At 40.8% G+C, this 13,586-nt stretch overlaps 1 protein-coding gene across 1 annotated transcript in view; it reads right to left on the bottom strand.

Annotated features, from left to right (window-relative positions):
* The window catches only part of LOC122808450 (extracellular calcium-sensing receptor-like), an 82,822-nt gene that overhangs the window by 28,008 nt on the left and 41,228 nt on the right, over positions 1–13,586 (bottom strand). The window contains exon 3 of the mRNA XM_044079411.1: positions 10,155–10,382. Coding sequence (XP_043935346.1) covers positions 10,155–10,382 — 228 coding nt within the window. The remainder of the gene's footprint in view (positions 1–10,154; positions 10,383–13,586) is intronic.

The raw sequence follows: 13,586 nt of genomic DNA, 5'->3' as shown, positions 1-13,586 counted from the left end.
TCCCTGGCTTACACCACCCAAGAAAGATAATTTCCTGTGCCCCTGTCAAGCAGAGCCACAGAAGTGATCCCCAGGGTGTATTTCCTATTTCCCATCCACTCATCAAGATTTTTCTTGAAGAGCGCTAATGAGGAACTTTGCTTGACATAGATGGGTAGCTTGTTCCAGAGTATAGGAAGTCTCTAGGACAGGAATCTGTCCCTGCAGCATTGCCTGTTTATTGTGGTGACAAGGTTTAGGTCCCTAGTGTGTGTAGCTTGGAGGGATTGAGATTTCTTTAGGTGTAGCATGTCCAACAGTTCTGGGTTTAACATAACTTTTTATATGCTAGGCAGAGATCTCCTCTGAGTAGGCGATATGCTACAGAGTAAAGCTGGAGTTTTTTGAGATGGTCAGTGTAGGGCATCTGTTTGAGGCCAGTAATCCTCTTTGTGAGGTACTTATGTAGCCTTTCCAGCTGCTGCAGATGTCATGTGAGGTACATTCCAAAAAGGGCATTGTAATCTATAATGGGACTAATGAGTGCTGAGTAGAGGGGAACAATGACGTCTTCTTTCCTGGATGAGGACCCTTTTGTGATGAGGTGTGCCACATAGAAGGATTTCCTGAATACTGTGGTGATGTAATTATCAAACGGGAGACTACTCTCCACCTGGGTCCCAAGCTCTCTTATCATGCTTTCGGTGTTAAGTAGACTGCCGTTTATGTGGTAGTTCATGGGTACAGAGATTTTACCAAAGGGGATGACAATGCACTTTTTGGCATTGAGCGTGAGGCCATGCCTCTGACACCAGGCATCTGTCTCAGTGAGGCCCTTCTGTAGGACGTCCACATCATTTGGGGACTCGACTATGGCTCCTAGCTTGCAGTCATCTGGGAACTTCATTAGCCAGAGGCCTTCTGTGTTAGCCTGTACTTTAAAGAAATAGATATCAAACAGGAGAGGTCCCAGGACTGAACCCTGTGGTACTCTACTTGTCACTGGTTTGAAGTCAGATTTGGAGACTGCAACTTTTACAGTGTGGGTTCTGTCAGTGAGCCAGTTGGCAACCCATCTTGTGATGTAGGGATTTATACCTATTTTGGTGAGTTTAGTTATAATTCCATAATGGGGGATGGTGTCGAAAGCCTTGGAGAGGTCAAGATAGGCTGTGTGAACCACCTTACCCTCATCTACGGCTTTGGTGACTGCCTGAAAGAAGTCGATCAGGTTCAGAAGGCATGATCTGCCTTTTACAAACCCAAACTGGGTGGGGTCCAGAGATTGGAGGTTACAAATGTCTTTGTTTATGAGTTCCATGATGATACGTTCTATGGCCTTGCAGACCAGGCTTGTCAAGCTAATAGGGCAATAGCTCCCAGGATCAGTGGTGGCTCCCCCTTTGTGGAGTGGGATAACTATTGCTGTTCACCATTCAGTAGGCACAAAGCCTGATGTGAGACTATGATTTAACATGGTGCTTAGGTGGGGTGCCAGTTTGTCCTGAAGTTCATGTAAAACGCAGCCTGGGATGTTGTCCGATCCCATGGGTGCTGTGTTTTTGGTTTTAGAGAATGCAGCTTTTACCTATATAGATGTAATTACAGGGACTCTGCATTCTTTCTGTATAGATATGGGCCCTTTAGGGGATGAGAGATGGGTAAAGTCAGCACTGAACTTATCTGCCAGGTTGTTGGCAATATCAGTTGGTTCTGTAATTTTCATGCCGTTGTGCTGTAACTCAGAGCAGATCTGGGTGTTGCCATTGAGATTCTTGACATAGCTATAGAATGCTTTGTGGTTGCCCTTAGAATCAGTGGTGATTTTGTTTTCATAGCTAGCTTTGGAGGATCTTATAAGGGATCTCAGCTTCTTACTGAGGCTGACCAGGGAGCTCCTCCACTCATGGGATTTTACTCTCTTTTGCAACAGTTTCTTTCTTCTGTTGTAGAGTTTGTTTATGGCAGGGGACCAGCAGATCGGCTTCCTTTTTTTGGAGAATAGCATCTTGGTTCTGTTTGGGATAGCACAATCCATGCACTCATATAAGTGCTTATAGAGTGCATTTGTGTAGGATTCAGCAGTCGTAACTGTATTGTCCATCTGCATGGGTGTCATGATGTTCACCAATTCACCAAGTCTTAAGAAGCATGAAGTTGTCTCTGGAGAAATTTTTTACTATGGTTTCGTTAATGGTGGGTGGGGGTGGGATGCGGATATCTAGGGTGATTAGCTTATGGTCAGATCTGACCAACGAGGAGTTGACTTCAGGTGTGGAACACCAGTCACTCGGGCTGGTAATGACTAGGTCTAGGATATTGTTGCCCCTGGTGGTGGTGAGGATAAGATGATCCAGGACACTGGAATTTATGAATTCCAGAAAGTGTTGAGCAAAGGAGTTGGTACATGAGTAGTTTTCCCAGTTAATGGTGGGGTAGTTGAAATCGCCTATTATTAGGGTGTTTGGTTGAACTGTAATATTTTCCAGTATATTAAGAAAAGAGGAGTGGGAATCCTGGGGCATGGTGGGGGATTTGTAGCAAGCTACAATTTGGATTACAGTTTTGCCCAGTGTTAGTTGCACTTGGATAACCTCGGATGCATTATGCTGCGCAACTAGCCTGGAGGTGTGGATATCCTAGATGAATATGGACACACCTCCGCCTTTGGTGTTCTGGTCCAGGTTAGATGGCCAAAAAGTGTGGTATGAGTTAAAGCCTGGTAATGCAGGGGTGCTCTCTAGAGCCTTGAATCAAGTCTCAGTCACTGCACAGATATCGATGTTCTCCATTTTAAAGAGTGCCTCAAGTGAGTGCATTTTGAGATTTAGACTTCTAGCACTGAGTAGCATTACCCTCTATTTTTGCTTGCCGGTTCTTGTTACATTGGTGAATTTGTCATTTGAACCTTTCCTAAAAAAGGCACTATAGGGGCGGCAAGACCCTTAGCCAGTATCTGGAATCCCAGGGATGACAGGTGCAGGCCATCTATGGCAAAGCATTGTGGTCTGTCGACCATGTTGTCCCAGGCAGACAGATACTGGATCCCCTTAGAATGGCACCAGAACCTAAGCCAATTGTTGAAGTCAATCATTTTGTCCTTGTACTGCGGTATCATTCTGGGTGATGGTAGGATGCTACTCAGGGCTAGGGTTATGCCTGCCTGGGCTACAAAATTGGAGAGCACTTCCATGTCTCTTTTCATGTAGTCCAGAGAGGTATGTCTCAGGTCGTTCACACCAATATGGACAATGACAGAGTCATATTTGTACTTGTTGTGGAGTGACCTGAGTGTGTGGGTTATGTGGTGGATCCTGGCACCCTACAGGCAGCTACAGTAACCTCCTCTTGTTTAACCTGGTGAGTGGGACATCAGTGTGCCTGACTATAGAGTCACCTATTTCTAGTATGTTGGAAACGTTGTTTTGCCTTATGGGCTGTGGTTTATTGGCACACTGAGTCTGTGGGCTATGTGTCATTTGGGTTGTGTTGGAGGGTGGAGGTTGCTTGTGTTTCTGCTTTGGAGATCATTGTTTCTTTAGCAGATTATTATTGAGAGCCTCTGTGAATGTTTTTGTGTTTCTATGTGGGGATTCTGGTGGTGTAGGTTTAGTGGGACTATGTGATGAGTGTGGTGTGGTGGAATTGTTTACTTTCTTCTCTTGACTGTCAAGTTCAGTCTTGGTTGGAGAGAGCTTTACCTCCAATTTGGCTAGATAAGTGCATCTCTCACAGGTTGTGGTGTTGGGTGGTAGGAGGAGAGGGTTGTCTGTGTACATGAGGCAATTGCTACATTACCCCAGGATGCCCAGATTCATCAGATAGACAGGAGAGAACACTGGGAGCTGACCCTTGCACATGCCTGAATAAAAAACTACTTTCCTCTAGACAAGTGAGGAAAGTGAGTATAAGAGCTGTTTTCTCTAAGCAAGTGAGGAAAGTAAGTACAAAAACTGCTCCTCTAGGTAAAGAGGAAGGTTGAGTGCTGCAGTAATTTGTAACTTATTTAGTGCTAACAACAAGTTCTGAACAAGTGCTGAGCATGAATAAGCAAATTCAGGTGCTAAAACTAAGAATCTGTACCTGGATTTTGTGGTAGATAGGCTACCTAGTGCTTACCTCTCCCACTGATAAGCTAGAATGCTTCCTTCCAACACAGAAAGGCTTGGGGGGCTCAGAAGCTTACATACAGCCCTGGATACAGCAAATCTGTATCTGGACTAGACTAGTTACAAGAAAGGTGGGAAACAAGTGCAAACATGGGCATATAAACCAGAAAGTTGAAAGAGATGGAAAAACTGCCCAATCCTAATATTATAATCTGCCTTGTCCATAATGACTAATCCCCCTCCTTTATCTGGTTTCTCCAATCTCAGAGCATGATTGTTCAGTTCTTTAATCAAAACCGTTTCACTAGGAAGCATATTGTCCACATATTTATGCCTTCTTGTTTTACTGAGGATGTCTCTAAAGTAAATTTCGCACATCTTTTCGAAAAGGTTGGGTGGACCAGTGGGTTAAAAGTATTGCAAATCCTCAAAGGATCCAAAGAGTCATTAGAAGTGTTAAATAATATATTAAAATTCAATTTTGTTATATATTGTTTGAAGTCCATAAGTAAATTAGGCAAATTAGCTTGTTCACATGGTACAAAAGTCATACCTCATTCAAAACGTTCAACACAGTCCCCTCTAACTTCATGGGAGGAGTAATTGAACACTTCAAAGTCTCCTGTGGTGTTAAAAATTATTTTACATTCATTAATTGGTGTGGTAGAAGAAAAAAGGAATTGTACTTACTTCCGATGGTTGCTCCTATGTTTTGAGTTGTGCCAATATGTTTGTTTTTTCAAAGATGGTGTTCATTGCACCTGTTGGTTCAATGAAAAGTGATTCTGCCTCACCTTGATTCCCTCGGAACGATGAAGCAATGGCGAGTTTAAAGGCTCACTGTTGTGATAAGTATGGTTATCACTGGAGTGAGCCTCCTGCCCAACTCTGTGTGGACATGTATTAGATGAAGTATTATAATCATAGGTAGCTGCAGTGGTAGACCCAAACCGATTCCTCTGGTAGAGGGAATTAACTGTGTTACCCAAATATGTATGCTTGTCCCTTTCAAGTTTTTTTATTTTCCTATTTTTGATAACACTTAATTGTTCTTTGATACTCCTAAAGATTCTTGCATAATCAGATCTATACTGTTCAAATGTTAAGTAACAGGTGATGAGATTGTCCAAAGTATGTATTTCTCCTGTAAGTTCATCTATTAAGTTCTTGTTGTGGTTAATAAATAACTGCATGTACTCACATCCATGCTGGTCAAAGAGTTTCAAGAGTTCATGATGTAATGGAAAATCTTCCATCAACCCAGGGGGTAGCACCAAATTCTTAGACCTTTAAGTACCCTACACTCTTTGGGGTCTATATTAGAACATCAAAGTTTCAAAACTTTGAATGTTCTAATATCGACCTCTATTCAGCAAAAGCTGAAAACATCGAACATACAGAACAGCAAACTTTTTCCTAGGGAAAAAATTCACTGTTCCAAAACACATACACACAACACAAGCACACCAAACAAAGAGCAATCCACACACATACACCTAAAATCTTACACCTAACCCTACACTAAACTATACACACACCACTAACTATCCACTTACCTTAACCCAAACCCTAACCCTAAGGTTCATCACTATCGCACACTCACCTCACCCGCACCCTAACCCTAACTCACCTACCCCGCCCTAACCCTCACGTTCACATAATCGCACACTTACCTGACCTGTACCCTAACCCTAACTCACCTAACCTGCCCTAACCCTCACGTCCACACAATCGCAGACATACCTAACCTGCACCCTAATCCTAACTAACCTAACCCGCACTCAATCATACACTTACCTGAACCCAACCCGTAACTTTCCACCACAGCGCTGAAAATACCGAAGCAACAGAAACGGACAACTGAGTTCTTACCCTAGGAAAAAATTTGGTTTTCTGTTGCTTCGATATTTTCAGCTTTCACTGAATAGGGGTCGATATTAGAACATTCGAAGTTTTGAAACTTTGATGTTCTAATATAGACCCACTCTTTGACATATTCTAAAAGAAAAGCATTTTCCAGTTGCAGTTTCTTTACTTTTAGTAACTTGTAATCAAATTGATTGAATCTCTGTTCGATGGTTTCATTGTGAGAAGTTGTAGACTCAAAAAAATGTATTTTTCCTATCTCTTTGTGTGTGTGTGTGTGTGTGTGTGTGTGTGTGTGTGTGTGTGTGTGTGTGTGTGTGTGTGTGTGTGAGTCCATACTGAAGAGGGCAAAATAGGATCTCTATGATTCAAAGAGAGTATTGCCATCTGGGAGTTGTGAAGCAGATGAAAACCATCCCAGAAGTGATGCTTTTGCTCCCACACATTCCCCTCCTGGCTGGAAGGGTGCTCCAAATGAGGGAATACTATCAAGCCTCTGAGACAGCTGTTGTACCAACAGTGTGAGGTCTCCAATGGACTGTTGGAGGGAATGTGAGTCAGGTTCAGGAAATAACAACTGGAAAGCGGTCAATCCTCTTGCAGGCATAAACACAAAACAGACTCCAACACAGAGTAAACAAACCAAGAAAAAATATGTACTGCAGAGGCTCCAAACCACAGTTCCAGCAGAAAATCAATTACAGAGAAACACTTAGAAGCTGAAAGAAACATTTGATTTTAGCATTTTTATTTTAATAAGTAGAAAAACTTCTTCAGATAAAACAGTGAAAAATCCAAGCCAGTTAAAAAGGAAGTTTATATAATATATGCCTGGGAATAATATGTGGTGGATGAGCATCTTGCCAAAAGTGAATTAATATGGCAAATAAAGTTGGATGCCACTAATTTTACTGGGTTAAATGACTCAATTTCCATTTCTTCAATTTTAAAGCTGAGGCAGTTCGCTAATTAACTATTACTGATCATTATTTTCATTGATTAATGAGGTTGTGTCACATGATTTTAAACAAGTATATATTGTGTTTCAGTACTCAGTTCTGATGAAGTTCCTGGAACAATTATTTGAAACAAAAGTGCTTGGCTTTGTCATTTTAATAAAACAGTTGTTTTTTATGTGTGTTTAGCCATTTGTTTTGGCAGTACAGGAGTTTGTTTGTAGATTCTGCCAGTTTTGTTCAGATTCTTCCTCCCCCCTGTGCCCTGTATTTTTGTGGCATCACCCACAGATTATGAAGCCCAAATGAAGAACAGATGAGCAGTAGTGTACATGAATCAGTAATGAGCACAGCTCTCTTCAGTATCATTCTGCCTCTCATTGTACAGTGCTGTTTACTAGTGCCTAACAGTAATGGACCATAATGCAACCATACCCTAACAGCAGTGGGTAGCCTGCACTCAAATAATTGTGTGTGTATATATATATATATATATATATATATATATATATATATATATATATATAGATATATATATATATATATATATATGCACACACACTGACACAGACACACATGCACAGACATGCATGCACACACACACACACACACACACACACACACACACACACACACGCACGCACGCACGCATGCACGCACACACACACACACACACACACACACACACACACACACACACACATGCATACATGGTAGCCAGACCAGTACAAATCCCTTTTATGACAGAAGAGCACTAGCAATGTTTTGTCCACTGAGTCGGTTAGACTGACAGATGTCATGTGTTATTTGCAGAACTGGATACCAAGACTATAAGATATGTTTTAGCAGCAGTAGCTGTAACCACGTGCCTGACACTTGAGTCATTCAGTGCTTCACACCAACCTTGCACATATTGCTGTACATAAATAAAGAGTACACAACTTCCATTATTGTTTGTTTTCTACTTAGCTCTCAGACATATACTTTCTGTGTGCCTCTAGTGCCTATTAACATATGGGTTACAGAGCATACATTGTTGTGTACCCTGTATCAAACAGCTCCTTTTCCCCATTGCTTGCAGCTCTAATATATGTCTTGGAAACAAAGCAAATAGGTGTCATGTACATATATTCTCTACCCCTTTTCAAAGAAAACTACAAGCACCCTGTAACGTGGGGAATTCAGATTATAGTTCTTTGTACAAAAACATTTTAAGATTGTTTCTAGGATCTTCAACTTGTGGTATACACTCTGCCTCTCTACTCTGTTGCCCTAACACCAATCTCCTGCACTGTACTACAGAATTTAAGCTTAGTTTTGCAACAAATGGTGCACTGAGCAACTCAGCTGGGATCAATGCCACAGTCTGGTGCATTGAGCTGAAATGGGGATCAATGCCACAGTCTAGTGCACTGAGCTGAAATGGGGATCAATGCCACAGTCTGGTGCACTGAGCTGAAATGGGGATCAATGCCACAGTTTGGTGCACTGATCTGAAATGGGGATCAATGCCACAGTTTGGTACACTGAGCTGAAATGACAGAAGCACAATTCTGGTTCTGAATCCCCCATCTGGCAGACTCTGTATAGGGCTTAGTGTGGTGTACAAATAGTGTCTATGTATCTGGTATGATTGCATGATTGCACTTAATATGACTTAAAGTATTCATTTGGTCAAATATTTAAAATCTGTATAATCTTACCAGGAATGGTCTGTTGTGTTCAAGTAAAAAAATAGTTATGCAACAGAACATTACACATAGTTCACTCTTCAGGTAAAACAAGAAATGTATTTTAGGAACGGATCTGCTCCAGTTTCCATGAAATTATTTATTTGATAATAGACAAATAGTGGAAGATACAGTCTCATATAATAAAATAAACAGAACATGCTACCTTTGCACATCTTAAAGTTTATATTGCATTTTACTTTTTCATGGTTTAATATCCTTTTCATTGTGAATGCCAAAGAGTTATTTAATTCTAAATTACACTGTTCATTTGCACAGCTTGTTTGCTGATTTTATGGAAGTATATTATCAGTCTAGATTCCATTCCATTAATAACAAAATTACTTTGTTTTCTGTGAACAAGCACACTTTTCTGAGTTTAGGATGCAGGCATTTTATAAACAAAAAGTTTATTCCATTTTTTTCAAATGTATCCAGAATATCTAAGATATTAACTAACTAGAAATCACTAAGGAACTGCTAACTCCAGACTGTCCATATTCAGAACTAATATAAATTAAGACTGTAATAACAAACTGGCACCTAATAAATTGTCATAAATATAAAATAAAAGATCATTTTTCAGACGTCATTTTTCTACAGCAAAAGAGTAAACTAGAACAGTAACAGTGCATTTCAATTAAATAATTAAAATAAATAACCAAATAGCATTAGTACCATTTGGATGTCTCTTTTACACGGAAAGGGTTTAATTTGCACATGCCAGTAAAATCGTGAATCTTAATTTCATCTATGTTAAACTGACATATTGTTTCATATCTTAGCAAGAAATCAATATTTTACCACATGCATTTTTGAAATGCTCATTGACTATAAAACTTAAATGTTAGAATGGGATGTAATACGGTTTGTATTATAGCAGCCAGAAGTCCAAAAACTCCCTAGATGCCTTGAACCTCTGCTAAGGTTATGAGTTGCATACCATATACAAGATGTCTAGAAGGTAATGTTACATTCTAGCGTGACTCCCTCTTCAGATGAAAACGTTGTGCAGCCATGTGCAAATAGTATAGTAAAAGTTAAAATAACTACCTGCTTGTTTCTTATTTTGATAATCAGTGCTTTTAATCTGTGTTGTATTCCTCCTCCACGCAGTGAAATTGAAAACAGAGCAGCACATGGCATCTGACAAAGATGGCCTAAATAATTAAAAGCTGTCTTGCTTACTTTATGCCTCCACAGAATCTGCAGTTCTTTCTGTTAATATGAGGAACTAATTTATTATTTTTGTCACAGCTAATAAAGAGCTGTATTGTTAATTAATGTTACACAATAAAAATAATAGAAACTTGGCTTGACAGACTGACCAGCATGAAAAGAAAAAACTTCATCTTTATGTCATAATCATTCTTAGCTTTAAATGTTCATTGGCCTAATTTAATACTTTTAACCTTTCGTACCTTACGGTGCATAGACAGGACAACCAAGCCTATGTTTTAATTAAGTCCTGTACACTGTTATCTTTACACAGAAAAAATAAATTTCTGTCTCACCTGCATATGTTCTGCACTCCACATTATGGCACTTTCATTGATAATCAGCGTTTGGCCAGGTGGGGCACTGCCATCAAAAGAGCCTGCCTTGATATACCTTCCAACACCATCAGGTGACATCTGCCAGTTCTGGATATCAAACAAGGCTGGAAAATCACCATTTTCATCATAAAATACATCCTCACCAGCTTTGTTTTTAAACTTGATATTTTTCAAAAATAGGAGAACCTAAATTCAAAAGAAAATCAACAGATAGCTAGAAATTATCAGCTGCTATGGTCTTAAGCTGCAATATGAATCACAATTACGTAACAATAATATTTCCTTTCATTTACATGTCTTCCAAAAACAACAGCAATGCTCCACAACACTGTGTTAGTTTGAGCTTTAAGTTAAATACTTTCATGGCAGAAAATCAGGCACATTCTGAAACCATCACAATGAAGACAAATCGTGAAATCTTACTCTGTAAAATTTTGCACTGTTGTTTCAATAAAATTTTTTGTTTGAAATTAAACAAATTTCAGAAAAGGGTTCCTTGTGGACCCTGCAAATCCCTTGAATTGAATACTATGATTCTGGTCAAATATCTCTGTGCCCATATGCAAAGTATGTAGGATGTGGGGTATAGGTACCACCTGATATCTCTTCCTCAGGTGGTATGTGGTCAGGGCCTGAGGGCCATTCACAAGGTATGCATGATGTAGGGTAGGGGCACTACATGGTATTCCTTCCTCAGATGCTATGTGCTTCGGCCCTGAGGGCCATGCAGAAGGTATGCAGTATGCGGGATATAGGTACCACCTGTTATTCATCCATCGGGTGTTGTGTGCTCAGGTCCAGGGGGAGGGACATACAAAGGTGTTCAAGATGTAGGGTATAGGTACCACCTGGAATTCTCTCCTCAGGTGCTATATGCTCTAGCCCTTAGAGCCACATACAATGTGTGTACCCTGTGAGATGTGGACACCATCTGGTTCTCCTCCCTCCTCCCCTGGTATTCCATCCTGAGATGCAATGTGCTCAGCCTGTGAGGACATACACAAAGTGTGTGGGGTATGGGATATGGGTACCACCTGGTATTCCTCCATCAGGTGCTTTGTGCTCACGCTGTGAGAGACACACACAAGGTGTGCAGGGTGTAGGCCATAGGGTACGGGTACCATCTAGCATTACATATTATGTTATCAAATTTCGCTTTTGCCTTTATAGTTTTTAAAATAATGTGTTTAATGAAGTGAATGGTGCATTGAATAATGGATGTTTAATTAATTATTTCCATTGTGGAATGAAATCATGTTGTTTATTTTTTTCTTCAATACACCAACTGTTTCTCTTTTCATGTTTCAGTCTTTATGGAGCATGGTTTAGATTAAGGAGCTGTATACTGTGACAGTGTTTCAAGTCATAGATAAGAAGTACTAAAACTCTGACTTGCAATAATGTACTATGGGTGGGGAGGTGGGAACGGTCTGTCTCTACTGCAGGCAATAAGGTGGAGCAAAATAGCTATCGGTAAGTGACAGAGTTACTGCTTCACACATTCACCTTTAAACTTCTTAATGACAGTTATTGCCCCCTTCTTCGAATCAAAGTATCCATTAAAGACTCCACCTACTTCTTAAATAATTCAAACTATCCTCTTCTATTGCAGCTTCCTTTCACTATCACTTGTAAAAGAGCCTTCTCCAAACTTGAACCTGCCTGATGTAACTCACCTCCTGAAGACATCAAGGAAGCAGGCAATGCCATTGTTTTTAAGTAGCCACTCCATTCTCACTTACTTGATACAAATAACAGACTCTTGCTTAATATAGATGAACAATCTTATCCATCATCAATATCCTAATACTTTTTTTTTACATATAGGTTGGTACTAGGCTATCGGCCCTAAGGCCTATGCAAGCCTAGCCATAACAATTCCCTGGAAATTTTTTCCCACAATATTTACTTCTCTGGGCCCATGTCTAGCAGGGCGACTGTCATGATCCCCGTGGTGAATTTCCTATCTCCCATCCAATTATCAAGGTTCTTTTTGAAGAGGGCCAATGAGGTGCTCTGCTTGACATGTATGGGCAGTCTATAGACCTAATAAACCTACACCGGCAAACACCACACATGAATACATAAAAACATACTCTGAGGCTCTAAATAAAAATATGCAAAATCAACAGAGACCTCCAAAGCAGACATCCAAGCAACCTCCACACCCCATCAAAAACCATTAAACACATACTTCACATAATCAGTGTGCCACGCAATCACAGCCCTTAACGCAAAATAACATACCCAACACACTAGTAATAGGCGACTCTATAGTCAGGCACACTGATGTCCCACTAACTAGGCTGGACAAGGAGAAGGTTACAGTTAGCTGCCTGTCGGGTGCCAGGATCCGCCACATAACATAAGCACTCAGGTCACTCCAGAACAAGTACAAATACAACTCTGTCATTATCCATGTTGGTGTGAATGACCTGAGACGTACCTCCCTGGACTACATGAAGAGAGACATGGAAGAGCTCTCTGATCATGTAGCCCAGGCCAGTATGACCCTGACCCTGAGTAGCATCCTGCCCTCACCAAGAATGATGTTACAGTATAAAGAAAAAAATGATCAATTTCAACAATTGGCTAAGTTTCTGGTGTCATTCAAAGGGGATCCAGTATCTGTCCGCCTGGGATGACATGCTTGACAAGCCATGTTGCTTAGCGAGAGATGGCTTGCATCTGTCACCCTTAGGCTTTTGAATACTGGCCAAGGCTCTTGCCACCTCCCCATAGTGCCCTTTTTACGCAAGGCTCAAAAGACAAACCCACCACCATAAATAGCACAAGTAACCAAAAACTGAGGGTACTGCTACTCAACGCCAGAAGTCTAAACCTCAAAATGCACGCACTCGAGGCACTCCTCAGTATGGAGAACATAGACATCAGTGCAGTTAACAGCAACCTGGTTTAAAGCTCCTGAGAGCACCCCAGCACTCCTAGGCTATAACTCATACCATACCTTTCAGCCACAGCACCAGGACCGAAACACAAACGGCGGGGGTGTATCCATATTCATCAAGGATACCCACACCTCCAGATTAGTGGCGCAGCACAATGTATCCGAGATCATCCATGTGCAACTAACAATAGGCAAAACTGCAATCCAAAATTGTAGCTTGCTACAGATCACCCACCATGGTCCAGGACCCCCATTCTGCATTTCTGGAGACACTGGGAACTATGAAGGTCCCACCAAACATCCCAATACTGGGTGATTTCAATTACCCAAACATAAACTGGGAGAACTACTCAAGTACTAACTCCCTTGCCCAACACTTCCTAGAATTTATAAAACTCGAACGCCCTGGATCAACTGGTTCCACCCCTTCTCATTCCCATTCATCTATTTATCCATGGACCTGCGATATGAAACAGAAAAAA

This window comes from Protopterus annectens, chromosome 8.part0 (genome assembly GCF_019279795.1).
Source record: "Protopterus annectens isolate FY-2018-M chromosome 8.part0, PAN1.0, whole genome shotgun sequence".
Taxonomy (NCBI): domain Eukaryota; kingdom Metazoa; phylum Chordata; order Ceratodontiformes; family Protopteridae; genus Protopterus; species Protopterus annectens.
The sequence above is the reverse complement of the archived record's forward strand: the minus strand, read 5'-3'. Positions and strand labels throughout refer to the sequence as shown.